This window comes from Buceros rhinoceros, unplaced genomic scaffold (genome assembly GCF_000710305.1).
Source record: "Buceros rhinoceros silvestris isolate BGI_N320 unplaced genomic scaffold, ASM71030v1 scaffold16052, whole genome shotgun sequence".
NCBI lineage: Eukaryota > Metazoa > Chordata > Aves > Bucerotiformes > Bucerotidae > Buceros > Buceros rhinoceros.
This window is the reverse complement of record NW_010398515.1, coordinates 33,789-61,645: the sequence shown is the minus strand read 5'-3', so window position 1 is coordinate 61,645 and position 27,857 is coordinate 33,789. Positions and strand designations below refer to the sequence as shown.

Sequence of the window (27,857 nt, the reverse complement as noted above, 5' to 3'; positions counted from 1 at the left end):
GAGAGTTTAGACGACCTGGAACATAGGCTGACAAAGGGCTTTCTCAGAAGCACTTGTCTTTGTCTAGGCAGACCAGACAGGAAGGGAAAGAAGAGGCACTTCCTAAGCTAGAGTCTGTGGTTCGCTTTAACACCAACTGTGGTATCTTGGCAAAACGTGGCTTAACATAAGCAGCTGAAGCAAACAGATCTGGAGTGATCAGCAGACAAGGTCCGCCAGGCTACAGGGAACATTCAAACTAAAGCAAAGCCGCTAACTGAGGGAATAGCCTACACACAACTTTCCCCCACTTTCCCCACCAAGGGGCAAATCTCCCTTCTGCCCCTAGCGCCCGATGGTATGACTTCTGTGAGGCTGAACGGGAAGTTGAGATCAGAAGCCCCCTCCCAACAAGAGTCACTTTTCATCCCCCGAAGCAGAATCCTTTCGTGACTTCATGATTTGATAGAGAGTTTCCCTGAAGTGCTGGTCCCGACTCAGTCTTTTAGCTGCTTCTTTCAGCTCCTCGATGTTTTCAGCTTCTGCGTGTGAAAAGATGAAGGACTGGGACTGCTTCACTGAAATAAGAGCAGCACAGAAAGGTCAGCACTCTCCGTCAGGGACACAAACCGAAGACAACGCTTCACTAGAGCACATGAGCCGTGTGATCAACACGACTGAGAGCCTGGCAAGGAACGAGCTAACCGTTGTGCTCTAACAGCTTCACCTTAACGTTCTCAGAGGAGGAAAATGCTGACAGCTTGGAAACACAATTTTCTTTTTTTATGACTGCCTCTGATTTAGAGTTCAATGTAGAACCTGAGCTAACCTTGCAGGTAGTCACTGCGAGCACTGGATTGGATTGGACAGTGTCCAGGTGTCTCTTCCAACCTAACTCAGTCTGTGATTAATCATTCAGATGAAGTCAGCTTTGAGCATGTATTTTTACAGGGGCCTGGGATCATCACAGCAGTTACCTTCCAACATACATGAAGAGACAGAAAACCAGTACACAGACTCAGTGCCTGCTGTCTGGGTAAGGAAGCTCCCAGTTTCTCTGTAGCTCCATTCTGCTACTAGGGAATATGAAATATGAACCACATTTGCAGACCTTGCTGCTCTGTCAGCCCCACCTGCGCATATCAGCTTCTGTGGGATGTAGGGTGAGAAGCTGCCCAATACCTACAGTCATTCCACGAAGTACTGGCTCTTCGGCGATGGAAGCGGCAGCTCTTTATGCGACGAGTGGCAGCCTTGTGGATATACACAGAGTTCTTCATGATCACAGGCATCTTGGCCTCCAGCTCAGCATTGCGGATGCACTCTTCAAAGAACTCTGAGGAGAAGACACCACTGTGAGCACTGACAGCAGAGACACTTCAAGCAATGAAGCAGTTACAGTTTGCACTCACTGATGGGCTGAGATGGGTAATGACGTTCCACACCTCCCTAGATCGTGACGAACAACAATCCATGAAGATACAAAATATAATCAGAATGGACAGGTTCAAAGTGACAAAAACCTCCAGTCCCCAACAAATATGTGCTCAGATTATAGAAAGAACTGCAACCATTCATCTCCCATCAATTGTTCCCCAAATTGCTTGTGATTCAGCTGCCAAAAGCCTCTGAAAATATGATAAAACTTCTCAACTCTTTTGCAACAGAGGGGTTTGAAGCCTTGCTCATTCCACTGTCTTTGAAGGACTTCTAAAACCAGTCAAGTCTAACTGTGGGAAGGGAGACATAGAAACACTGGCATGGGCACACACACAGGCCATACATGGCCACAGATTTCTTCGTAGCATAGCAAATACTAGCACATACATATTTACACTACAGTCTGCATGTAAATTCTAAATCCTCATGTCCAAACTCGAACAAGTTTTCTGTCCCGATCTGCCCTACAAGCTGCCTTTCTTGGCCCATTTCACCCTTTGTGGTCTCACCAGCGGATCTTCTCCCATTCCAGTCTTGCTGTCCTGCTGCCTGTCGCTGGTCCCTTGCTGTTCAGAGGGTTCACGTGCTAATGCACCCCAACTCTTACATGAAAGGGCTGCAGGAATCATTTGGAGGGAATGAGGGGACTTGGAGGAAATGAATGTGCTGGGACTGACATTAAAGGAAACCTTGCTGGTCCCTCACTTTCTCTAGTGTTTTGCTCATCAGCACGTTTTTACTCTTTTGAAGAAAAACAGGACTCTCTGAATTTCTATATTGGCTCAGTACATCCATCACTGAAACGAAGCCTTAACTGCACAGATACAGCATCTTCTTAACAGCTTCCCCCGCACTACACTTGAGGATGGAAAACAAGCAAGACTTCAATCAATTGAAGCTGCTAATGCAGATTCCCAAGTCCAGCTTAAGCCAGATGCTAAGGTAATGCCCCGTCTTTCAAAACAAAACAGCCACATACAAACAGGGATGAGCTGTGAAGAACCTGAGTTTTACTCCTGACCTGTGGACTGCAGTTGTCTCAGCACAGCAGTGCTGAGCCGATGCAGTGGTTTGGCTCTGAGTAAGGATCCAAACTTCACCTGCTGGGTGGTCTCCTACCAGCATGTTGCTACCACAAGTTTAAGGTCCTCCTTAAACTACTCATGTTCTTGTAACAAAGGCTGAGAAATTATTCTCTTGAGGGGAATCAGAGGACTCTGTATAACTCATACCTAGTCAGTCTTTACAGCTTTGCCCCAGCTTCCCTTTTTGACATTTGGAAAGCATTCGCTCATCTCTGCCCCTAGGTTTGTCTTCCACCCGACAGGGAAGGCTGGGATAATTTTGCCCTCCTTTGAGGGCAAAACACCAAGTTCCTGTATCGCACATTCTGGCTCCTCAAAAGGGAGGTGTGGTTGATGTACGAGGCGTTGGGAGAACACATTATTTGCTAATAAGGGAACTTCTTTTTGTGTCTGGGAAAGCGGGTAGAACCATGTCCCCTCTCAGAGCTTGCTCACCAGTAGAGAGGATGGACAATTGACTTACTTCTCAAGTTACTGACATCTGCCTTCATCCTCTCCTCTTTCTCTGTGTTGCAATCCAGAGAGTTTAAGCCTTGCTCCAAGCTCTGCAGTGCTTCCTCAGCTTCTCTCAGTCTCTTCTCCAGATCCATGCGCACCTTCACCTCAGCCTGAGCAACAGGATAAGTATTGCTGAATACCAGCTTGTATCTCAATAGTCAGCCTGCTAACTCACCAGGTCTGTGAGGGACCCACCAAGCAGAGGAAAATGAAGAGACAACAGTAAGGAAAACCAACAGAAATGTGGTAAGACAACCTGAAAGTTGTTCCTCCTGTCTTCAGACAGAATCTGAATTTGAAGTTCAGATTATTTTAGTAATTTTCCTTTGCTCTGACTTCCATTTTCACGGATTCCCTTTCATTGTATGAACCATGTGGAATCAGAGATGGTATTTCAACACGAGTTTGTGCTTATGCAAGTGCTTGCAGCTGAGGGGAGACAAGAGGACATCTTTGCAGCTGAGATGGACTTGAGATAAAGGCAGCCACAAACCAGCATACGGTACTTAGTTTCAGAAACAAAACACAAGAAAAGTTGGAAATAAAATGTAATATCAGTAGTAGCTTAGCAAATGAGAATAACTGATACGTAACTTAGCTTTAGTATGGGCAAGTGAAAGGTTACGGTTAAGAAAATCTTGGAGGTGCAGGAAAAAGAAGAATTGTGGGGTTTTTGGACAAAACATTTGTAAAAGAAGGTTGAATGTCAAACAGCCAATAGAAAACATAACCTTTACATTATATGATTAAAATAAAACAGCATAGTTTGCCCAATTACCATTGCACAGCTTAAGGTGTCTTCCATTAGTGGAGAAGTGAAGGAGGGCTGGTACCCCACCTGCATTCCTCTGCTTTTGATCACAAGTTCGTGCAGAGGTTTCTCTGAGCACAAGCGAGGAGGGAAGATTTCTGCTCAATTATGCAAGGTCCATATTAGCATATGGAGACACATTCTTTGAAATAAGCTTTACTGTTGATCCTGTCCACTTTCCTCTTTTACTTCTTTTTCCCCTCCCTCCATCTTTAGGTGATCCTTTCACAGCAGCAATTGAAAAGACTTACTGAATGTGTTAATCAGGCCTCAGGTAAGAAAATAAATAGCAGTGCGACATAGATACTACACGGCAACTTCACGTTACCCTGATACGAAGCATAGCAAATGGAAATCTGCAACCACAAAACAAATTAAAACCAAGCCTCCCACTTGATAGGGAAGGAATTGAGAGGGAATATGAGAGAACTCCGAGCCCAGGGATGGCAATATGTGACATACACAGGAGATACCTTGAGGTCTCTCTCAGTCTGCTGCTTCTCTGCGGTCAGCTCCAAGAGCGAGTTCTGCAGTGCTTGCGACTGGGAAGAGTAGAATTCCCTCTCCTCCTCCAGTGCTCGGGACCGCTCCTCATTCTCCTTCATCCTGAGGCATTGTACAGCAAAGACAGCCATTCCCCCCCCAGCACAAGTCACAGGAAGGAAGGGTCTCATTATTCCTGGTGGGGCAGGCTTTACCACCTGGCTGCCCTGAGCAAAGAGGCACTAATGGGTCACTGTCTGTGTTTCACTTCAATAACACAGTCATCGCTAGAGAAAGCCCATGGACAGCTCTTGAACGGAACATTCCCAATGCCCAGGTGAGGTCCAGAAGCACCAAACGCTTCTTATGGACAAGTCCGTGAACACCAAACGGATTCACGTGCCTAAGTCCTGATTCAAAAGGAGCGGGCCCAAGCGGCAGGAAGGAGTTCAGCTGCTCTGCCTCACTCTGTCCTCTCTGAAGCGTTTATAACCCGAACTCCTGCCATGGGAACCAGACAAGCTTCCAGACTTGTCTTGTGTCAGCAACCAAAAAGCAAGTCAGCAGATAGTTGTGTCATTTGGCACCACTAAGCCTCAGCAGAGGAGAATTGTCCTCTTCCCTTTACCACGCCCAGGACTGGAAATTAGCAAGGATCTTGCCTTTCTGCAGGCCTCGGGATAAAGAGGGGAAGAGGGTTGAAGTGATCCTAATTTTAAGCCTGTAAATATTTACCCATACACTTTCTGATTGTCTCCCATCTGCCAGGGGGCAAACCACCTCTTTTCCCACCACCCTCTTCGCGCTGCATTGCGTCTTCTCCTACATCCCTGTCTCTGGCACTACTGCAGAAGCCCCTGCCCCCACTTCACCTCTTCTCTGCCAGGAGCTTCTCCTCCAGCAGTTGCTGCATCTTCTCTTCAATCTGTTGCAGGCTGCAGTGCAGTCCCCAGTTGGGGCTTTGATCTTTGCTGGGGCTGGCTGGAGGTGGGAGCTGGCTCTCATTTTCTTCCAGCATCTCCAGCATTTGCTGCTTTTCCAGGGAGAGTTCCTTGAAGGGCAGAGATTGTGAGTATCAGCCAAGTCTAACATTTCTGCTCCTGTTCCTGCCTGGTTTCTCCCTACTGAGTCCCTCCATCCCTACATCCACACGCCTCATTCAGGTTAAAACCAGGAATAACTGATTTTCATTACATACCTGCCTCACAGGGACCAAGCCTCCATCATAGCCTTTGCTAAGCAAGGTGGCAAGAACCTCCTGGCTCGTTTGACATGATATACTAGTAAGGACCCAGCTCAGGGACTGCGCCCTTGTGCTTCCTTAGTGCAGCACCTATGTCAGCATCTTCCCTGCCTTCCCTCCTCCTCTTGCTCCTCGGTGTGAACTACAGGCATCCCCTCTGTGGTACTTCTAACTGTGGAGCTGTAGGACATACCATGCTGTTTTCCTGGGAAGTGTTTGGTCCAGTGTGCCACTAGGGCATGAATCGTTCTTTCAGTTCTTTTTTCACACCCATATTATGAGCAGGGAGAAGACCTCAAAGGAGCATCAGCAATGGATTTTTGGACAAATTTGCAGGATCTGACATGAACATTAAGGATGACACTGAGGCTTCAGAAGGACAGATGTGTGGAAATTTTACAAAAAATAGACATTTGGGAAAGCCACTTTTCACCAATCCGTCACAGTGCCACCAAGTAAGGAAAGGGCTTAATACATCAACTCTCCATTTCCTAGATGATGAGAACCATGGCCCCTTCTGTGAAGAAGGAATGCCTCCCTGCTGCTCCAATGTCCACCAGGACTTATGGAGTTGCAGTTAAAAAATCAGAAAGCTATCAGACTTATAGCCATGTTGGCCTGAAGGGACCTTCTAGTCCAGCCTCTTGTTCAGAGCTGGTCTGTCAACGCAGCAAAATAGGTTCAGCTGTGGCTTTCCATAGTCAGGTTGTGAAAACAACTTCCAAGATGGAGGTTCTTCACCTCTCCCACTGCCTGCCTACCTGTCTGGTGAAGTCTCTCCCTAGATTTCAGCCTGAACTTCTCAAACTGCAAGTTATGGTTACTGTCCTACATCATGTCACCTGATAATGCTGAGAAAAGTTTGGTTCTGGTGGGCTCCATGTCATGTCTAGTCCTTTTCCACAGAGGATTTTGGCCTTCCTATCAGCTACTGAATGACCCTGTTCATCCACACAGGACTTAACTCTGGCACTAGTGGATGTTAGATTCATTCCCCAGGATAACATTGCTTTCAGCCGTGGTCAGTTCTTACAGATTGTTCTCAAAATGCCCTCACTCAGAGGGAAGAAGAGGTCACTCACCTCTAGGGTTTTCTGTAAGGACTGCGTCAGGCTTCGCAACTCCTTCTTTTCTTCCTCCACTCCTTTAAGGGAGCGGGCTGTGAGCTCTAGCTCCCTGAAGAAGCAAAAAAGGCGATAGCTATTGCAGGTGAATGCCAGCCCCAGAGACCACGCTCAGACTGGCCAGGCTGTGGATCGCTTAGTGCAGAACCTGCAACCATGGTTGGTACAGGCAGCCCTGGAGATTCAGGAGCTTGCCAGGAAGCATCACGCCTTGAACACCCTACAGGCATCCAGGAACTTCACTGTGCCTCCTCCTGATCATCAAACCAAACCAGAGCAGCTGGTAGTGTGCTTCTCTAGCAAGCGCGGGGCCGTGGTTGCAGCTAGAAGAGCTCAGACAGGGCAGTCAGGGCTAAGCAGGTGTAGGTCTCTGAAAACAAAAATGGTTTTCTAAATCACTCCCTTTTCAGAGATATTATTTAGGAAGAGAAAAGGAAAAAGAGAGGTCAGTGGCAAAACATGCCCTTTCAACACCTAGTGCAGAGCATTTGGATCCTTCCCTTTCTAAATACGTTTGCTGTTCATAATTTGCTTAGTGTAATTCTTAAAATTACAAAAGTATTCTTGGTGAGGCAACTTCGTCACCCACCCAGTGTCATTCAGCTGATGGTGGAAAACCAGATTCAAGTCTGGAGCCCACGTGGCTGGATCAGTCAATCAAACTAATTACCTCTCTGGAATCCTCTAGCATCTGGTTTTGCTCATGTCCCAGCCCTTTGGAAAAGAAGTTGCTGGACTGCTGAATGCAAAATGAAACTAAGTTATATTCTATTGGTCACACAAGTGATAGCAAATGAAGGTTAACGGATCGCAGCTCTTCCCGTCTTGGTCAATACAGCATTTATCTCCTACCTACACGCACAGAATAGATGGATTTTACAAACTGTTTAATTCACCACCACAGCAGCACCCAGTGTGGGAGTTTGTGTCCTTTTCCTGCCCTGTGCAGTTTGCTGCCTCACCGTCTGATCTGCTCCTGCTCCAGCCGCAGCTCCCGAACCACCTCTTCAAACCGGTGCTTCTCTGCTTCCAGGACCTGGTTCAGACGCTCGAGTTCCTGGACCAAAAGAGAAGACGGGACTGTACTCTGCTGATGTGCAGTTAGGAAAGGCTTCTCTGGGAAGGGGGAAAGGACACAGGGTGTCCAATTTCACACTTTTGACCAGGGACAATTAGAAGCAGAAGGTTGGTTGAAGATTTCCAGACATCCAGAAGTCCAAGCCAGGTTACCAGGAACCTGGAAATCCCAGAGACATGCTCCCTGCACAGATCAGCTCGGCTGCACATATTCAGAAGTCCAAAGTTCCCTGGCAAAGCTGCACCCAACATACAGGTACCATTTCCAGGCACCCCCATGTGCAGGTACAGACTACCCCAACAGGTCAGCCCTGCTTCCCATCCCCACCGGGACAGGAAAACATAAACGGCACAGCTACAGCTTTCACTGTTTAATCAGCCCATCACTATCTTTGTGCTAATAAAACGAAGCTTAAAGAGCGCTGAATACCACAAGCTATCCTCAAGCAGTGAAACAGGCTCTTCCCCTGCTCCAGAGGAAGCAGTTGTACTGAGACCTACTGCAGATGGAGGGAGACGGGGACAAATTACAGCAAAGGTCCCGCTCCCAGTCAGGTCCCCTTGCAGCCTTAGCTGTGAGGCAGCACTCCTGCCACAGGCCCAGGCAGGTCACAAAACAACACCGACACCAGACAAATTCGTAGAAAGACTCTTGCTCCATGGTGCAGATACACAGTTCAAGCCGCTCTCCCAACATATTGCTGTGAAACCTTCAGGCTTACAGCAGGTCGGACCAGCACAGCTCGGAGAGCTGCATATTCATCCCTTCATCATCACTGCACTCCTTTAAACCAGCCTGGCCCCTTCTGCTCTCCGTGGGCAATGGAGATACCGTGCACGGCTTTGTAAGGGCAGAGATTTATTCCAGGGTTTTTAGACAAGGGCATCTCCCTCCCTATGGCTCTGGGTTGTGCAGCAGGCTACCTCACCAGAAAGAGACGTCTCCCTGCAAAGACAGAAGTAGCTTAGCCCTAAAGGAGTGTCCAAGCCACCTTTGGACTTCAGTTCTGCAGAAATGTACACAGGAAAAACATAGGTCTGAGAAGCCTAGGTCAGCACTGCCTCTTTTGCTGAAGAGAGGGAACAGTCCTTTTAGGTTAACTGGAAAGCAGAGCGCGCAGCAGCTTGCAAGGTCACAATGTGGTGGTCTACATCCACGCAGGCTTTCCTCCCATCTAACAGGACAGGTCATTTTCAAAGCTGTCTTACAATAACTTTATGATGATGCTATAAAAACCAGTGGAGAGTTGTTGTAAATATGAGAATGAGCTACTTGTATTAAGCAAATACAAATTAGGAATGGTTTGAAAAACAATAATAAACTTGACAAATTAAGGTATTCTAGTCACGTCTAAGGGAGTGCTCTCTTGAGTTTTTCCCTAGTGCAATGTTTATTATTTTCACCATCTCTGGTGTATCCAAAACAAACCGTGTTGCCTTTTGCTGCGTCTTGTCTCTCACAACAGTATCTCTACACTAGAACAATGTCAGGTCTGTTTATTTGCTCTCTGACTGTGGAGACAGACAAGTTGGTTGTCACAGTCATCTTGAATCTACCAAATAACAAGTGTATAATTCAACCCAGTGAATACGAATTTAATCTGATCTTTCTCCTTGGTCCTCCTGGAGACGTAATCACAAGCACACTGCATGGAACGTGTTTGGAAAGCGGAGAGGGATACACCTCCAGGACCATCCCATGGCATGGTGGCTCTTATTCACCCCTTTATCCACAGGGCCCAGAGATTGGCTGGAGACCTTTTTGGCTCCACATCCTCCCTCCCTGAATCCTGACACACCTTCAAAGCAGCTTCTAACCTCCCAGTCCTGCCACATGGAAGCGGAGGGCAATTGACTTGTGATGAGCACTCACCTCTTTTTGCTCCCTCTGCAGACACAGCTCTTCTGTTTCTTCCATTAGCTTATCTGCAAACACGCACACAAAGGCCAAATGCAGAGAAAAGCAGTTTCTATCCTGGGGATATTTATGAGCACAAAACACAGACTGTTTGAAGCTCAAAAACGCAGCATTCCCTATTGCCCTGTGTGTATCTGGGAGGCTCCAAAGGCTGAGATGACACTAACGGGATGTTCTGTAATTTCCCTCCTGCCAAATAACTTAATAAACTAAGCAACCATATTGCTGCGTACTCCTTCTAAGGTTTCCTCTTGATGTTCTTAAAGGGCATTAATGAAGCAACCTTCGCAATACTCTAGCTGAGTCAGGAAAATATTCTATGTTTTACACGAGGACGTAAAGGCACAGAAAGGTCTAGTGAGCACACAGTCGAACATGGTGTAGCAGCGGTCAGTTCTGCTCCTGCAACTCAGTGCACCATCCTTACCTGCCTAGCACACCACCCTCTGCTTCAGCCCCCTGACAGCTCCATATTGTCACTTTGGGATGTCCCAGCCAAGCCCAGAAATAAATCCCCAAACTTACCCACAAAACTTACAGCTGTCAACCCCAACATCAGTTGCTCTTGTCTACCGAGGAGGACACATGCCAACCAAAGGCTGTTCTGATCTTACTCCACGAGTGATGTACCTACCCTGTGCTACGTGCTAACCGCAAACAGAGGCTCTGCCTTAGGCAGCTCTTAGTCACGCTAACAGGATGCTAGGCAGAAATAGGATCCTCATAGACAGTCCTAGGGTTTAGCTCTCAGCTCTGCCACCCGCTGCCCTGCGAGCAGTGGCAGATTCACTGGAGCATTTCATGATTCAGTCTCCCCTCTACACCAGGCGAGGAGGATGCTACCGGTGTCCTTTGTACTGGGGACCTGAAGAGTTTACTCTGGCTGGCAGGATTGTCCCTGGCAGGGGGAATGCAGGCCTCCTGCACACAGCTGGGCTCCTGGTGCCAGAACAGTAGCGTTACATTGCTAATGCTCTGCTGACCACCACTGCTGCCTTTCCTTCCCACTCCCACTCTCTTCCTCCTTACTGGGACCCAGCACAACTGTGCTGTAATTACACAGAAGCTTTCCCACCTTCCCCCTTCTGCCCCTTCTGGGGGGGCCAAACCCAGGGCGTGATGGGCTTCTGCAAAGTCCCTGCCTGAGAGAGAAACTTGGATCCCAGCTGGCTGAGGGGCAGTTGGAAAGTAACTCTGGGAGGATTAAGGGGATTCCCCAGAGCAGTGTTTGCTTCCTCCGGAGAGCCTTGACCTGCTGCCAGGAGCAGTCTGTGACCTCGAAGCTTAACTGCAGGACGGACTCAGATCATTGAAGGCGAGGCTAACGAGGCGGAAGCCTCCGCAGTTATACAGCAATAAATAGACATTTGCTGTCAAAATAAAGCAACCAGCTGTGACAATTGACCAGCTCTGAATGTTCTTGTCATGGACCAAAGAACGCAGTGAAATATATATTTTATATTCCAAATATCTCCTGTTTTCTACAGAATGTGTTTTCTTTTATTCCTCCATAACCTTGCTTTTTATCATACTGTGGCCCTCTTTAGTCTTAGTAGGCTCTTTAGTCTGCTCTGGCAGCTGCAAAATAATGTTTTGACAAAACTTTCCTCTCTCTCTCCAGGTCCTCCTTTCACCAATCCCCGTTATCCCTTTGTCAGGTGTGGAACCATCCTCCCTGCCTGCCTCACATACAAGCCCATCCATCAGCTCACATGTGTGAATGGCACTTAGATGACCAAAATGAACACGCCTTGATACTTCAATTGTAAACGCTGTCCTATGTGAGACCACATATTGCCCCTGATCAGCATGGGTGCAGAAATGCGAAAGACTCTTCAAGCTGCCTCCAGTAATTTGATGATTAGGAGTAGATACCACAAGCTCTGGCTCAAGCCATCAACAACCTGAAGCACCCAAAGTTGCTGCTAGATTGTTTAAAGCAGATGACTGTCCAGACGAGTCACTGGGCTCATGCATTGGACCTGCAGCCCTCAGTTCAGAAGAGCTCTTACACCTTGGGGAACACTCCAATTTAGGAGGCATCCGGGTTAAAAAGGCTCTTGCTACAGGCAATGAGGGCAAGAGTCTTGGACTTCCCAAGACAGTCAGAGCACCCAAGATACTGCCATCCAAAGGCTGGTTTCCAGTTAGGGGGTTGGACTAGATAACCTCCAGAAGTCTCTTCCAACCTAAATTATTCTATGTTCATCTGGAGCAACCGCTCTCTCTCCATCGCCCATGGAGAGAGCAATGACAAATTAGCCACGCCAAACAAGCCCTTGCAAATGCTCCCACTTCCAATATAAAGTGTGAGCAAACGCAAAGATCAAGTAGAGTAAGACCAAAAAAAAAGAAAAAAGCTAGAAGAGGAAAACTCATGCATGAAAAATTGTGATCAGCCTTCAGAAATACTAGTCCTGAGTGATTAAAGGAGACAAAAGTATTGGCTGTTTGTCTGGTAAGCAGATGAAATCAGCACATCCAAACTTCTCAGGGGCAGCAAATCTTTGTACAGTCTGGCCATGAGGAGCTGCAGGACTGCATCATGCTGGCCAAAGCACGTTCTTCCTTTCACACTCTTCACAGATGTCTAGATCCTACCTTAAGAATTTCTTGGTTTGACTCCCTTCAAAACCGAATTTCAGCTGCTGACTATTCAAAAACTTCATCCAGTAGAAGTAAACAGTAAAAAGTTATAGCAAAAACCAGTGGCTTGACCACGCTGTCAATCCGGAAAAGCAAAATGGCTGGTTTGGGGTTTATGGCTTTCGGAAGTAAGACTTTCTTACCTAAATACTCCTGTTTCTCCTTGGCCAGCTGCAGTCCTTGGGCTTCCAGGCTCTCGATCATGGCTTCTCCCAGCTGGGCATTCTTCCAGGTCCTAGGGAGAACAGACACAAAGGAGACAACGTAAGAGAGCTAAGGGTCCCACGGTGTGAGGCAGGAGACTCAGCCCAGCAATCCACCAAGGAATTCAAACACACAGACTCTCCTCGGCTGGGACAGTGAGTCTCTAATTTTTTTGCCACAAATTTCCCTGACATTCAGTAATTTTATTTATTTTATGTTAAACACAGGAGCTGTATGTCAACACCACACAACTACGCAGATGTCGTTTCCAGTGTTTTGGAGGTTTCTACACTGAGGTTGGTCTTAAGGGCTCTCCAAACCAGCCCAGCCTCTGACTACAACAGGATGTACCTGGAACCCATTAAATGGATCACGACAGACTTTAGAACCAGATTTTAGCTTTTAACTCAACCAAGTTCCTATCTGCCAGTGACATTGCCTTCTGTAGCCGTTCCAATATTTTCCTGTTAGAGCCACTCTTCCTCTTCAAACATTAATGGTTTATTTACTCCTTCCCACAGCCTTTCTGGTATCCGTCAACCACCCTGGAACCAATCAATCCGTCTTCTCCTAAAATTGTCACCCACTAGTATTTGGTGTCTGGCCTTCCACTGTGAGCTAAGTGCCTCTCCATGTAAAAGCAACGAAGAATCAGAGATACAAGTCAGACAAGATGCTGGCAAGTAGTCAGAGTTAAGGGAAGGAGGAAATATTCAAAGAGTACCTTGTGTTATTGCTGGACCAGAAAATCTCAAGGTCTCTTGAAAACATTATGAAACTAAGCTGCTAAAAAGGCATGTGAGGCAGATGCCCATTCCTGACTGAGCTGATGGACAGGTTAGGCTTTAAGACAGCTATTAAATACCAAGGACAAGGACACATAAATCAAAAACAGAACCAGAAATGGAGTTTGCTGCTCATTTCTATTCATGTGCCATTAGAAAAAAATATCTACAATACATAAAATACATTAAACACGTAAATAAAATTCGCCCCGATCTATTTAGCTAGATGCACATACCGGAAGAGCAATCGCTGCCCAGAAATTCTGCCATCTTCATGAAATCCCAAGGGACTTCATTAGCACTAAATACCTGTAAGCCTTCCTGTGCCAGGCCTCCTTGTGAGCCATTCAAAATTGTATCTTTTTGGAAACTGTTAAGTCGGCAACCTCTTATAACACAATTTCAAGGCAACTCGTACTTCATCTCGTACAAAAGGCAGACAAATGCATTAAACACACACCACCCCAGGGACCAGGCAGCTCACAGCTCCAGCAGCCCGAGCACCGCCTCGTGCTCTTTGCAGACAGCTTGGATTCTTTTCAGCTAATGAGCATCTAGGATATTTCTAAAGCGCAGAGGAAAATAGAACACTGATTAAAAAGGTGATGTTTTGCCCACAGGCAGACATCTTCATCCTGAATGAGAACACGTGGGTGTCAGTGTGTTTTTCCACTAATGTTCTGTGACACAGAGTGAATCTGACCCCAGAGAAACCAGCAGCAAATAGCTCAAGGAGGGCAGGGGACACACACAGCAGAGTTTCTTGTGTGATAACTTGGAGAGTTTCAAAATGGCTTCTGCCTTTAAGGTGTCTGTTTATGAGATTCACTTTTTCAGAGCTCACTCCATTCCCCAGCCTGACAAGCTGTTTCCTCTTCTGTAACTCAAATGTTACTACACCCGCTGCTGTATAACTTCGAGGATGCACCCATACCACTGCGTAGCAGTTAAGCTGTCATTTCTTGTATCTGCTGGGACCACGGCCAGTGTGTGACCGTCGCAGCAGGGAGGTACAGGCTATGACTTCGGCTGAAGGGCAAGCAAGTGCTTTTTTTTTTTATTAATTTTGTACTTCTTACCAAGTGAGTTTTTATCAGAAAACACCACATTGCTTAAAGTTCTGGAAAGCTCAGGGTCAGGAAGGCTCTTAGGACAGGTAGAAAGCACCCTTACAATATACTTCTGAAAAAAACCCCAAAGCATCTCCAATTGCTGTACAGCTCAAACATCACCTATTCCAGTCCTTCTGCAGCACTGGGAACATCTCTCTAGCTTTGCCGGCATTTTACCTTTCTTGGGAGCATCCACAACCACTCCTGTCTGCCACTGAGTCTAGTCTGGGGCTTCCCCAGCACCTGCTCCACAGCATCAACGGTGATGGCAATGTTACCCTCCAGGACTCCGGTTCTTGGCAGGCCCCGTGCCCGGGTCTGTGATGCCCGGAGGCAGAGCAGCGACTCTTTCACGGGCACCCCCTTGCCGTGGGGAAGGAGCTTGCATGCCCTTGTGAGGTTGAGAGCTGTGCTGGTGGTGGCATGTGCCTCTGGTGGGGTCTCCCAGCCCAGACAGGTCTCAACTGAAGGGTCAGACAAAGCGTGTCCACGGGCAGGATGGGCTCACTAGCCTTCGGGCACCATCCTAGGAGAAGGACAACTCTGACTCCAAACCCGGGCAGATGGAGCTCGTTTAGCCTTGTAAGGCATCCATCATCTAAGAGAAGGATACTCTAACCAAACCTACGACCTGAGAACTTCACTGTCACCGTCCAAGCTCGCCAGGCCCTGGCAGATGAACCTCAGGTGTAAAGGGTGGAGCCAGTTCCGCGCACGCTGCGCCTCACCTAAAAAATCCACCGCACAGCCCCGAAGGGTGTGCTCATCGCTTGCAGTGAACGTGGGAAAAGCCCTTCCCAGATCTTCGCTCATGAAGCCAAGCCATGATGATGATGGCAATGTGATTGCCCTCAGAGAGGTTGCTTCAGGGGGTTGGTTTTGTATATATTTCACTTTATTGTTATTTTCACTAAAGCAATTTTAGTTTTCTTTTCCGGTCCGTAAGTCTCTCTCCCTTCTTCCCTTTCACTTCCCCTTTGGGAAGGGAGGGGGATTAACAGAGAGGGGGGTTAACAGAGAGGGGGGTTAACAGAGAGGGGGGTTAACAGAGAGGGGGGTTAACAGCTAGCAGCTGTCATGTGTCTAGTGGCCAGCCCAGCCCAGCCCTAACTCTTGACATTAACAAAATCTCAGTCTGTGGGGTTGGGTTTTTTGAGGGTGCTGCAGGGTTTTTTTCTTTGGTTGGTTTTAAATGATGAGGATGATCACAACTGCTGCAGTGCCATTGGCAGTACAATCTCCATCTAGGAACAACACAGCACTAAGAACAGGTTGCCTAGATTTCAGCTGTGTCCTTTTCACTTTCCTATTATCTGCAGATGAATTTACTGGCCCATGCTGTGCCTTTCTGCCAGCTGTTAGCTCCCAGCACAACCCTGCTAACGAAAATCATATAACCTGTGCTTTTCTGCGCATGCAGGCTATTTTTCAGCAAGCAAATGTTCCGCCAGGTGCAGGTAGTGCCTGCTATCATCTAGCAGATTATCTAGCTCCTGTTTTAAACACCCATGCTGGAATATTGAAGCAAGAACTACAGAAAAGGCTGGCTCTGTGAAGTAAGCATCTGCACAGGGCTTGCTTGTGAGAGCCCTTCTTGAGACATGCAGCCACGCTCCTTCCCTCCTATACACACCTGAAAGACTAATTTGGCTTCAAATTATTGCCCTTAGCAACAGTTAAGTGTAACATTGGTGAAGGCAAGTGCAGACCTGTGCTGTCAGAGAAAAGACCCCATATGACTCAAGGGCTAGATCTGGGTCCCTCCTCCTCTGCAGTGGCCAAGCCTACTCGTGCTGAGTGGATGACGGACCTCTGCCATGGGTCTTGGGTCCCATAGGGCTCATGCTTCCATGAAGCTTTAATGGTCAGCTTCGTGCTGCAGTTCATTCAGTAACGGCTTGTTCTGCCACCAAAGCCAGGCTCGCTGCAGCAGTGCAGAGCTCGGCTTGGGCTGGTCCACTGTGTTCTCCAGTAATTACACATGAACATTTTCAGCCTCATAACACTGCAGTTAACAGAGGTACTGCCTCTACCATGCACACATCGGTATTACAAGTTAAACTTGCCTGAAAGGGCAGCTTTTGTCCTTACAGTCACAAGAGAACACGTACACACATCGTAATGCAGCCAGGAAGGGCACAGCAAAGTGGTCGTTACTTCAAGCCTCGTAGCTGAATAGCAGGCTCTGCTCTGCAGCCTCTGGAAACATCTACCTGGCTTGGCAAAGTCAAATCCCTGTTTGAGTGTTACCTCTTCCTGCATCTGCTGAGATTCAGAAAGAGCCTGCTCGGGTGTTGCAGGAGAGCTGCTCAGTGAACTGCCAGGCTCCTGCGTGCTGAGGGATTGCAGAGCTGGTGGCCAACACGCTGCGCATCTCCCCAGCATTCTCAGCAGACTGTGAACTCAATATTGCATGCATAGAGCAATCAAACCCACTCACCCCTGCAGGTGGGCTGGAATTGCTTTGCTAACATCTCCTCCCCTGGGATTTAGCCTGCCTGTGCATATCGGAACTAAACTGTCTTGAGAGGCCAAGCCCTGGTGGGCTGGGTTGCCTGAGTGCCCTCTGATGGGCAGACGGGATGCCCACTCACCCCTGCAGGTGGGCTGGAATTGCTTTGCTAACATCTCCTCCCCTGGGATTTAGCCTGCCTCGACAGATCGGAACTAAACTGTCTTGAGAGGCCAAGCCCTGGTGGGCTGGGTTGCCTGAGTGCCCTCTGATCTGGGCAGACGGGATGCTCACCCCACAGTCACACAATTGCTTCAGGGCCATTACTGACATCTCGCCGTGACTGGTGCTGCTCAGGAGAGCGGGGTCAGGCTGCAGGTGTCCCTGCTTACCAGCAAGGTGCAGAGCCACACAGATGGCTGCTCACTAGCTTTGTGTCTTGCCTGCTCTGCTCTTACCTTACATCAAATTCTTACATCTGCAGTGCAGGGAGATTTACTAACCGCCACCTTTGTCAAACCCATGGTCCTTGCTTCCCACAGAAAATGGGCCAGGAAAGCTTTCATCCTTTCCCAGGTCCTACCTCTGAGGCAGGAGAGATAGACAGCAAATGCCACTTAGTATATATCAGCACCTGACAGATGACAGCCTGTGGTTGTTAGCAAAGAGTCATCCTGCGCACCACACTGCACACCAAGGCAGGAAGCTTTGTGTCAGTTTTAGAGCATTCTTGCTTAGGGAAAGGATGGGTCCCATAGGCAAGTGAAAGTCTCACTAGCCTTGGGGAGCCTGTCTGCCTCCCCACAGTCCTTCCGGTCAGGCTTCTTCCTCTTTATCCTTTACACATCTACAGAGCAGATCAAAGAGAATAAGGAATAGAAAGCAGCTTACACTTTTCCAGACTCCTGTAGCATCTCCAGCCACTGAGCCTGCTCAAATTCTGATTCGGCTGCTAGAACAATGTTACCCTAGAAGAGGGGAGGGGAGGGGAAAAAAACCCGGATTAGAGAGGCTGGTGCCTTACGTGCCTCAGTGCCCTCAAGGCATGAACTGAACATAGTTTTGCTAGCACAGCTGTGGTGGGAGGAGAGCCCACCGCAGGCTTCCACCTCCGCGGAAGGCACCATGTGGGATCGAATATGACCCAGGCCTACCACACATTGGAAAGAGATGCACATGGCAAGTGGTCATGGCAGGAATGAAACGATAGGGCAACATGAGCTCTAGGGCTCCCGAATGTCTGTCTACCAGCCTGCTAGTATCGTAAGACCTGCTGTCAGAAAGAGCAACTTTCCTTGTTTGTTGTCAAAGCAGGAACAGCAGCAAAGCCTTGAGGGAACTTGGGATGCTACGCCACCCTCTCCCTCAGGATATCTGCCCAAAGAGGGTAGGCATACCTTGGTGGAGTGGGAAAGACTGCCAGTCCAGCTCTGCTCACAGCAATAAAAACTTTACTGGTGTTTGATTTTTTTTGCGAAGAAAAGAAGTCTACTTACATGGAAGTCTTCATGAGAGATCTTTATGGCGTAGGGCATGTTGGGCTCTTCTTTGGGCTCCACAATGCAGCCTCCCAGGGGAATGACACCCTGGGGACAAACCAGAGCATTCCAACCAGTCAGCAAAATCAAGTATAACTATAACCAGCCAGGAACTGAACTTTCACCCTTGGTCACTTGCAGGTCCTTGCCCTGCCTTGGTCATGCCAAGAGGGGCAATACACACAATTCCTGAAAGGCAGAAGGACTCCCACCATCACCAGGAGACCTCCAAGTAGTATCTGAAAGGGGGTAAAGATGGCTTTCCTGCATTCAGCTTGGAGGATGCTAGCTAGGACATGGAAGTGGGTTCTATTTTATCAAGGAGGAGGTGATGTCCCAACAGGGGCAGACATTGCAGATTCACAGTATGGTACCAGGAGAGTGGTTGTGCATCCATTGCAGCCACTACCAGTAGGGCAACACCCCACACATGCTGTGTGGGGACAGATGGGTGGCCTGTTGTCCCTAACAACACCAGGTGAAATCAGCATTTTTGGAAGTACATGTGTTTCATCTGTCTCTGATGACTAAGTTTTTGAGACTTCTCTGGATCTGTGAGAAGATTGTGACTTCTTCACTTGCTGGGCCTATGGAGGGGAGGGAAACTACAAACAGAATAACCCTTTCTCCCATCCACGCACTGCTCACCTTGGGGTGGATATTGAAGTATTTATTGCTTTCAAAACTCTTCTTTTCACTCTCGGCATAGTACAGCAGGAAACTTTCCTTAATGATGAAGAACCTTTAAGACAAGAAAAGGAAATAAATTCTGCTAGAACAGAGGTCATGTTTCGCAGCACAAGGAAATCTCCACCTAACTAAAGCTGCTTTCTGAGCAGAAGAGTTTACTATTCCCATCTAAGCCTAAGGTGAGGTGCCTCACTCCCGATCACAGCCAAGAGCTAGAGCCTTACACTAAGTGCCAGGTTCAAGTGCTTTGTGGTTGCAGTTCACCACCGCTTGCACGCACCGGTGTGGAAGGCAAACCATAGCACCGTTTGCTCACAGGAGAATGGAATGGCGGTGTGTCCCCAAGACAGGAGCACAGCCAAAGCCTTCTGGTGTCCTGACCTACACGCTCTATCTAGCCCGTGGGTTGGGTTCAACCTATTGCAAGAGAGCTACTTGTTTTCTTAAGGGTCTCTCCCATAAGGGCTAAGAGCAACTAAACGCTTATTTTTGCAATCTACTCCATCTGCTCCCAGCCACCCTCTTTCCTCCCATCTCAGCATAAGCCAAAAGGGAAGCATTTCCACTGTAACACTGAGCCGTATGGCAGGGGGAATCACGGGCTGGCAGCCTCAAGTGACTCTTGAGGCAAAAGGTGGGCCACAAGAGCCCTCAGGAGCAGAAATAAATTTTAGAGATATTTTTAAGAGCTCCTGGCAAAGTCTCCTGTCATTGACCTTTGTAAATACAAAGGAAATTGAATTTTTTTTTTCTCATATGCCTCACATTGGACTGTGCTTTGTTCTGCTCAGTTAGCCTTAGTTATGCTCTGATGAACGCTGTAGAGTAGCCATGAAATATCACAGCCTCTACTTTACTGGAGCATGTCCTCAAAATTGCGATTAAAGGAGTGCCACTTTTAGCTTATTTGGATGTTCAAAATGCCCCTGGGAGAGTCCCTCTTCCCTTCAAAAATTGAGGTTGCATTTACCCTGCAGGCAGTGGTACAGGTGAGAGATATCTGACTTAGCTTAAATTTGGTCTAAATCTCTGCAGCACTCAAAAATGCTAAAGAGCAGCTGAAAAAATAGGTATGATTTTAGTAGGGAGGTTTCAAAAGAGTAAATGACAAAGAAAATGTGTTGCACTGTTCCGTACATATTTTCTGACATGAGAAAAGAGGGATTTGGAAAGAAAATGAAAGGCAATAAGCTGAAAATTAATAAAGAATGCCTTATTACACTGCACAAAATACTGATTTGTAATTGATTTTCATGTGGTCCCCAGGACAAAGGCTCATGAGAAGTTTGGAAAGGATAAGGCATTTCTATGAATAATGAGAACATCTCCAGGAAACCCTGCTGCTCCCATGCAGAAAGCCTCAGCTGAAAAGGACCAGGAAGAGACTTATCCAGGCAGCACATTCTGGGGATTTCTGCACCTTCCTCTGAATCCGCTGTTAACGATGTGCTACAGGCCAAGAGGTCTGATCCACAAGAGCAATTCTAGTACCTCCACGTGCCCACCCCACCCCAGCCCGTTCCTGAAGCAGACGGAGCCAAGCACTGCCTCCGGTACAGGCAAGCACAGCCATTCAGTATCTGTTTATTTCCTAAAGCTAAGGAAGTCGAAGCTGGTGGACAATTATCATTGAAATAATAAAATAACATATACCATTACAATATAATATACTATTAATAATTATTATCATTATTAAACTGGGGAGATAGCTTTTCCGCTTCCACCAGCTCCTACCTCTTGCTCTTCTGCTGTGACTCTGGCAACATAGGTGAAATTGCCACATGCCATGGAAACATGAGCTGTGGGCTCACAGAGGGACTGGAAAACAAGCACAGAACTTCTGAACGATGGCAATAAGCTCAAGCTCTGGACCTGCTGTGTGCCTGCTCCAAAATGTTTAGAAATGACAGTCACTGAACATGTGCATATTTACATCCAGAAATCTTCATAACATACAAACACCAGCAGCGATTATTATGCCCCAATTTTTTTCTTCTCCTTGCCCACTCATCTATACCTGTTCCTGTTGACCTCAGAGGTGAGAAGTAGAAGACAGCTTGCTTCCTCAGCAGGATACTGTCTTCTTGTTTGATACTCTGGGAACACCATGGTTGACTGTCTATCCTCACCTCTTGTTCCTGACCACAGCAGGGCAAAACCTCTCTAAGCAGAACAGCACGGCTCTGGAAAAAATCTGTCTTCTGCACTGAGCTCATTTAGTTGGTAGAGAACCAAAAAGGCACGCAGTCACAGTGCAGCCTGAACAAAGTCATCTGAGTAAGAGCAACTGCTATTCACTTTACACCCAGGGGACCATCTCCCTTCCAGCCCAAGCTTGTATCCCAGTGCACCTCCCAGAGAAGCTGCGTCAAACATCCGCTCAGCTGGGAAAGCCATGTGTGACCCTACCTCTGGTAGCTGGCCTTACTCTTTCTGTGTGACTGTAAGAGGTGCCTAAGATGAACTGGCCATGGGGCACAACTTGCTTTCCCTGTGATGGGAACTCCATCCTAAATCTCTTGCCAGCATCACAGATCAGGGACCGGAATGGTTTCCTCAAACTGGAGGCAAGGATGGGAAGGAGCATTGCAGAGGAGGTGGGGAGCTGAACTGCTCACACAACTTTAAGACACTTGCCCGTTTATCAGACACGTTAGGCACATCTCTGTGGGACATGTTACTGATAGAGTGGGTTCACCACGGTCTCACCTCTGTGCAAAAGCAGGATTGGTATATTCAGATATATTTGCATTATTGGCAAAGAAAGCCACAACCCCTGCAGCAGGCTCAGAGCTGACCCTGGCTGAGGCAGGTAGCAGAGACACCTCCCCAAAGCAGACAGGGCCTGTTTCTTGTTCCTCCTGCCCACATCACTTCTGTGAGCAGCAGCTTTGTGCCTTCCTGTTTGATTTTTCCTCCCACCTCCTGTCATTACCTCTATAAGGAAGTTTTCTTACGAGTAGCTGCATCTTTATATCTTTAATGCTTAATTCAACGAGGACTTGATTTTTTTTAGAGGAACATGTTGCCTCATCTACACAATAAACACAGAAATAACATCTTTAAAGAACAATACCACCTGGCCAATGGCCTGTGCTTGGTCCAGTGAACCAAATACTGTGGGTACTAACACAAAACTAAGGAATAAAAAACACCACACCACATGTAGTGGAGAAGGTCTATTCATCACTTTCAACAGTCTTTTCAGTCTGAACAACCTCAAGAACCATTTGCAAGACATCTTTAACTGTGTGTGTGATTTTTAATGTAAGTGTTAACACTCAGTTAAAGCCAGGCTTTAGTTTGTTACATATTTTTTGTCTGCTCAGTACTCCTGATAATCCCCATGTTATAGATTATGCTCCAGTGGAAAATGAAAACAAGAACAAAGCATAGCACGGATCTCTAAGAATTGATGTGCCACTGGCAGATTAATGAACTTTTAGATCCTTGACTTCACAGATGTGGAAAGAATCTGCGGATATTTGGAATGAAAAGGTACAAAATGAGAGCTTAAAAAAAAATAACGAAACTGCACAGCAAATGAGAAAAGAAAAACATTTAAAATCTCTTTGGATGATGGACATAGTGTATTTATGTTCAGATCATATTCCTCCATCTATCCTTACTTGAAAGGCAACACCGAAACAACCAAGATCATCACTTTAACTTTGATTTCCAGGTGAAGTCTCCATACGACAATACAAGGATAATCGGTGCAGCATGGTGGAAAGAGGGGTGAAGTGAAGGAGCAGAGGAGACAGAGTTACAAGACCCAGGAGCAAGTTGAAGACTGAGGCAGCAGCCAGGTGAGTAAGAGCAGAAAGGGAAAAGACAGCCAAGGGAGAATGGGGAGAAATGTCTAGTTACGACTGGTACTGGGGGGCTGGAGACCCTGAACACGTATCTGGATTAGGCACAGACATGCCAGCAGAAGGAAAGGGAGTGCTTGAAAGACAACAGAAGATTTTGAATACAAACAAGAAAGTAAAAATTACGAGATTTAAAAACAGAGCAGTATTCAAAAAGCCTGGAGAGCAGCAGCAAAGGTGAGAGAGGTGAGAAGACCTGGTGCCACCACGCACGCTCCACATGCAACACGAATAGTACAAGAGCCACTCACACCTGGACAACTCCTTTGGGGTCCTCAAGCCCCTGTCATGATCCTGCACTAAGAAACCACTGGAACCACAGTGTAATTAAACTGGAATAGCAGAGGAACAATAACAATCCAAGTGACTTGGGTGTAAAGCCAGAGGCTGTGATCTGCCAGGATTAGACCAGGAGCTCTGTACTGGACAAGTAGAGATACTTGATCTTTGGGGATAAAGCACTTTCTTTGTCTCACAGAGGGAAAACAAGATTCATTAGCTAATCTGTGTAAAAGCTTTTGAAATTACACTGGCCCATGTGAAGTATTTACATTATAAAACTGCAGCAGTCTCACTGGTCTTCCTGCCAATGGTGGTTTTCTGGGCACCAGTCCAGGAGCACAGGGAGCAAATCCCAGTTACTACATCAGCCCGGATCTCTCTCCCTGAGGACAGCTCAGGAAAATGATGGGGAGATGATGTCTGTCAGCACGTCAGCTCCGGGTTCACGGTACCTATCCCTCACTCTTCCTCTCCTAACAGCTCCAGGCTTTCCTGCCTGCCTGGAGCTGGAAGAGGTGGATGCTTCCTGACAGCAACCAGCCAAGTGGGAAGTTTACAGGGATGAGAGGGAAGCGCAGGAGCTGCTTGATTGCCAGCCCCGCTGCCTCGGCAGCTTCTGCTGACCCTGTGCTGCACACACACACACACGCTGCTCCACAGCTGCCTGCTTTCTAGGGTTTTTAGGGCAGAAAACAGTCCTGAACAATTATCCTTTCTGTCTGTCCTGAGGTCACATCCAGTGACTGCTGGTAGCCGCTCTGCTGGAAAACAAGATTATGTGCATGCTTTGCAGTACTGTAGCCAGGACTGGTCCAAGAGAAGATCAAATTTCTCTCTTAACTGTGCTGCATTTCCCTCCTTCCAGCAGCAGCCTGACGTCTCGGATGGATTGACCTAGAAGTACAAGCATACTTTGTGTTTTCTTCTCTATTCTTAAATTTCTCATGTTCCACCTTGCTTTTCTGATGCTGCTTGACCACTGAGCAGATGCTCTCCTGAAACTGCCCCACTTAGCCTGAAAGTCTCACATCTGAATGGTGACAGTCAGCTGAGAACCTGACATTTCTACGTGGGGCTGGGATTATTCACAGTGGAGAAAGATGTGTCACTTCCTACCTGCAAAGCTACCTTTGCTACATTCATGCCACATCCAGGGCAGGGCTGTACCTTGTGCATTTCATTCCAGACTTCATGCCAGGCTGATGCCAATACCGGTACAACTTTTGTAGTAGGGAAGAGGCTGAACTGCGTATTTTTAACTGGAGAGAAGAATTGGGTGCAGTTTGGGGGGAAGAGGAGGACCATAAGTCAAGGGATGAGAATATGACTTTCCAAAGCCACTCCAGCAGTCATCCAAGTTTAGACTGGTCAAAAAAACCCTGGAGTGGGAATGCTGGAACATCTTAATCCACTGGATCAAGTACCCTCAGTGAGCAATGAGAAAGAGCTGTAACATTTTCTGAGTAGACTCAGAAAATGGTTGTGTGTCTCTCTTGGAATCATAGCACTTTACAAGGGAAGAAAGTTCACCTTAGGAATAGAAGTTCTTCTCCTGAAGAGATAGCAGCTAGGATGCTGCTAATGGCATTTCAAAATAAAGCTCTGAAAGGCAGCCTGCTCAGATGTCAGCCCCGGCAGATAAACACGGTCACATTGGTCCAGTGCCAGAAGGACCCAGTCCACTCTCCGTCAGTACCTGAGGCAGCACACAAATGCTTAGGCTGCAGGACAGACAATGTGGGCAAGGGAAAGGGCTGAAACTGCCTCCTGTCAAGTCTTGCTGTCCTCACAGGTGCCATCAGATGCCAGCCCTGGCTAAAACAAGGCTCTGCTCTCCCTCCCTGCTCAACCTCTGCTGCTGCAAAATTGCCAAACCTGGGATTTTGATCACCGGAGCACAGGACACCATGCCTGGACTTTTGTCCTTGATACATTATCCAGCCAGCCTCCATCCTTCCCTTGAACACTCGCCTTTCTTCTCAGTGTCTCCAGCAACACTATCACTGCAGCCGAATAAACGGGATCAAGCCAGTATCACAAATCTCTTAGCAGCCCCGCAGACCCATCTGCACGGCCAATGGCCTGATGTGAGCATCCTTCCACTACGTGCTGCTTTGCCTCTCTCAGCTTGGGAGCACTTTCCTCTGGATGGGGAGTAGTAGTACTATCCAGTCCAAGATTTCAGGACAAAATCTATATTGTTCAGAGACCAGATCCTCAACTGTATCTAGCAACAGTCAATTTTTTTCTCTTAATTTCACTGGAGGGGGAAACTTCTTTTCTCCTTTTCATAAAATAAAATGACCAGCTGTGTCTTGCTAGGCATGAATAAATGGGGAGAATGGATGAATTGCTTCCTATCCCCTCACTATGAATGATTTACAATAACATGTAAATTTTTTATTTTAAAGAAAATCTCTCATATTGATAAAAAAAATAAAGTGTTATTGTTCCTCCTGTTCCAGTTTTTTTACTCTGGAAACCCCCTCCTTCCAAACCCTCAGACTCCTTGTGTTTGTCTCTCACTGACCCATAGCTGGTCCTCCAGGACCTTCATCTTCTATGCTTATGCAGATAACTTTCCACATCACCCCTGCCCCACGGTCACCTCCCCATCTCTTTCCACCTGCTATCTCTAAAATATTTACCGCTTGCTGAAGATAGGGGTTACTTCTAGGAATAGAGCAGCACTAAATAAATAATGACAGAGAGAGCAGAGATGAGCCATTTGCTTGCAAGAAATTTTGATTAGGAAGAAGAAAGCCTTTTAAGAATGTCTTCTCCGTTACAAATCACCTTCCCCTCTGTTGTTTGTCCGCTTGTTTTCCGTAACACAGTCACATTAGTTTCCAAACATAATTCATTTAAATATCAGAGTTTGGGATCTGAGTACGGAGCATCAGCATGAATTCTCTCCTGGGTGAACAAGGGCCATTGTTTTCGGGGGTGGGGGGCGCAAGGGAGGGGAGGGAAGTACTGAATAAAAATAAAACCTGCACATAAGTCAAAGATGGCTACAAACACGAAACTACTTCCCAAGCAACATTCAACTGTTTTTCTGGCCATGCCATCTTCCCAGGCTTAGACGGGACAGCCCTGTGGTTACTCTACAGAGCAAAACTGGGAAAGCTGGGTTTACAAATGGGTGTGATGCGCCATGTCTGCACTGCAGACTGCAGCAAAAAGGTACCCACCAAAGGTGGGTACCAGGGGTAGCTGACAGACATTGCTCATGTGCAGGTTAATTTATTCTTCCAAAAAGTCTTGAGACACACTCTGCTACGAAGGCTACAAAACTGCCTTTCAGCTTCAAAGGCAGCTCAGGCTTCCTGCCCTGCCTTTCGTTAACGGCTTGTTTGTGCCTTTCCCCAGTGGAAATGTGAGAGGGCAAAGAAAACATTACTTTGCTTTTCTGACAGACTTCTCCATCTGCAGATACCAAACTCCTAAAGGTGGACAAGTACTACTATCCTTCTTTAACAGATCATGACAACAAATCTTAAGTCACAAAACATATCCCTGACAGGGTTAGGGTGAAAATTCAAGTTTTCCAGCTGTTGGTCTTCCAACTGAACTGTTTGCCAACGATGCCTGTCAGCAGTGACATTCATCTGCCATCCAGGAATGCTGGCATGTCTTAATCCATTGGATCAAGTACCCCAGTGAGCAACGAGGAAGAGCTGTAGCACATTTCTGTGTATGTACTCACCCATAAACAGTCACGTCTCATCATCTGACGAGTGGAAAACTCTCCCATGAGATTCGGTGATTCGCGTAAAGAAGCTACACAAACTTTAAACCCCAGACTGACCTGTCACTTCAGTATTATAAAACACTTCTGTCCCTGGTAAAACGTTAAGGAAAATGCTTTCCAGCTCCAAACTTCCTAGATGCTGATACACAACACACAGCAGCTTACAACTCTCTAGCACCAGATGGGAGAGAATTCACAGCCACTTCCCCCCAGGGAAGAGCCTGCATTTGCTGTCCCAAGCGTGCCATCACTGTAATGCAGCACAGCAGTGCTGCTGCTGGTCCACAACCCCCTGCAGACCATACAGATACACACACACAGTCCCACCTACATGGTCAGTTCAACCTAGCCATCTCACACCCAGAGCTTTAACAGAGACAATGAACAAAGCCAAGCAGTTGGACGGAAAAAAATATATGGACTCTTCGTCTTTTGTGAAATGATCCTAGGAAAATTATCCACAGGTGGCAGCTAGTCCCTATTCCCATCCTGAAGCACACATAGCACAGGGTCTGGGCAGATAAAGAAGGCAGCACAGAGCGGTGCCATGTGTGTAGAGGAGGCTCAGAACAGCGGGGAAGCTCTGCCCAAAGTTTCACCCCTAGTCTCTGCCTGGTTGGCTGCACTTCAAGTGCCAAACACTCAGGCTCTAACTTAACCCAGCACCCTTAGGCTTTGGATTTCACCCGAGCACCCCTGAGCAATGGTGGCTTACCTCTTGGACCATTTGGCCGACTGCCTCCCGAAGGGTCTCTTCCAGAGCACGCCGTACAGCTGCACTTTGGTGCTGATGTCCAGAGCATCTGAATCTGCCTGCTCCATGGATGGAGAAGGGGACACGGAACTGGATTTTGAAGCGAACAT

General features: G+C 47.3%; 1 protein-coding gene across 1 annotated transcript; it reads right to left on the bottom strand.

Annotated features, from left to right (window-relative positions):
* Positions 1-396: 396 nt before the first annotated feature.
* Positions 397-27,857, bottom strand: PLEKHD1 (pleckstrin homology domain containing, family D (with coiled-coil domains) member 1). Its single transcript, XM_010131144.1, has 13 exons — positions 27,709-27,857; positions 19,044-19,137; positions 18,354-18,443; positions 17,749-17,825; positions 12,448-12,539; positions 9,614-9,666; positions 7,626-7,720; positions 6,622-6,715; positions 5,169-5,347; positions 4,287-4,419; positions 2,968-3,112; positions 1,166-1,315; positions 397-557 (listed from the first exon to the last, which is right to left on the bottom strand). The coding sequence occupies exons 1-13, from the start codon at positions 27,855-27,857 to the stop codon at positions 397-399; spliced, it is 1,512 nt and encodes a 503-aa protein (XP_010129446.1).

Excerpts from the sequence above, each read along its gene's own strand:
- PLEKHD1 (XM_010131144.1), bottom strand. The coding sequence starts at position 27,857 with ATGTTCGCTTCAAAATCCAGTTCCGTGTCCCCTTCTCCATCCATGGAG. Across the intron at positions 19,138-27,708 it reads TCGGCCAAATGGTCCAAGAG|GTTCTTCATCATTAAGGAAA; the intron begins GTAAGCCACCAT and ends CTTGTCTTAAAG. Across the intron at positions 3,113-4,286 it reads AGACTGAGAGAGACCTCAAG|GCTGAGGTGAAGGTGCGCAT; the intron begins GTATCTCCTGTG and ends CCTGTTGCTCAG.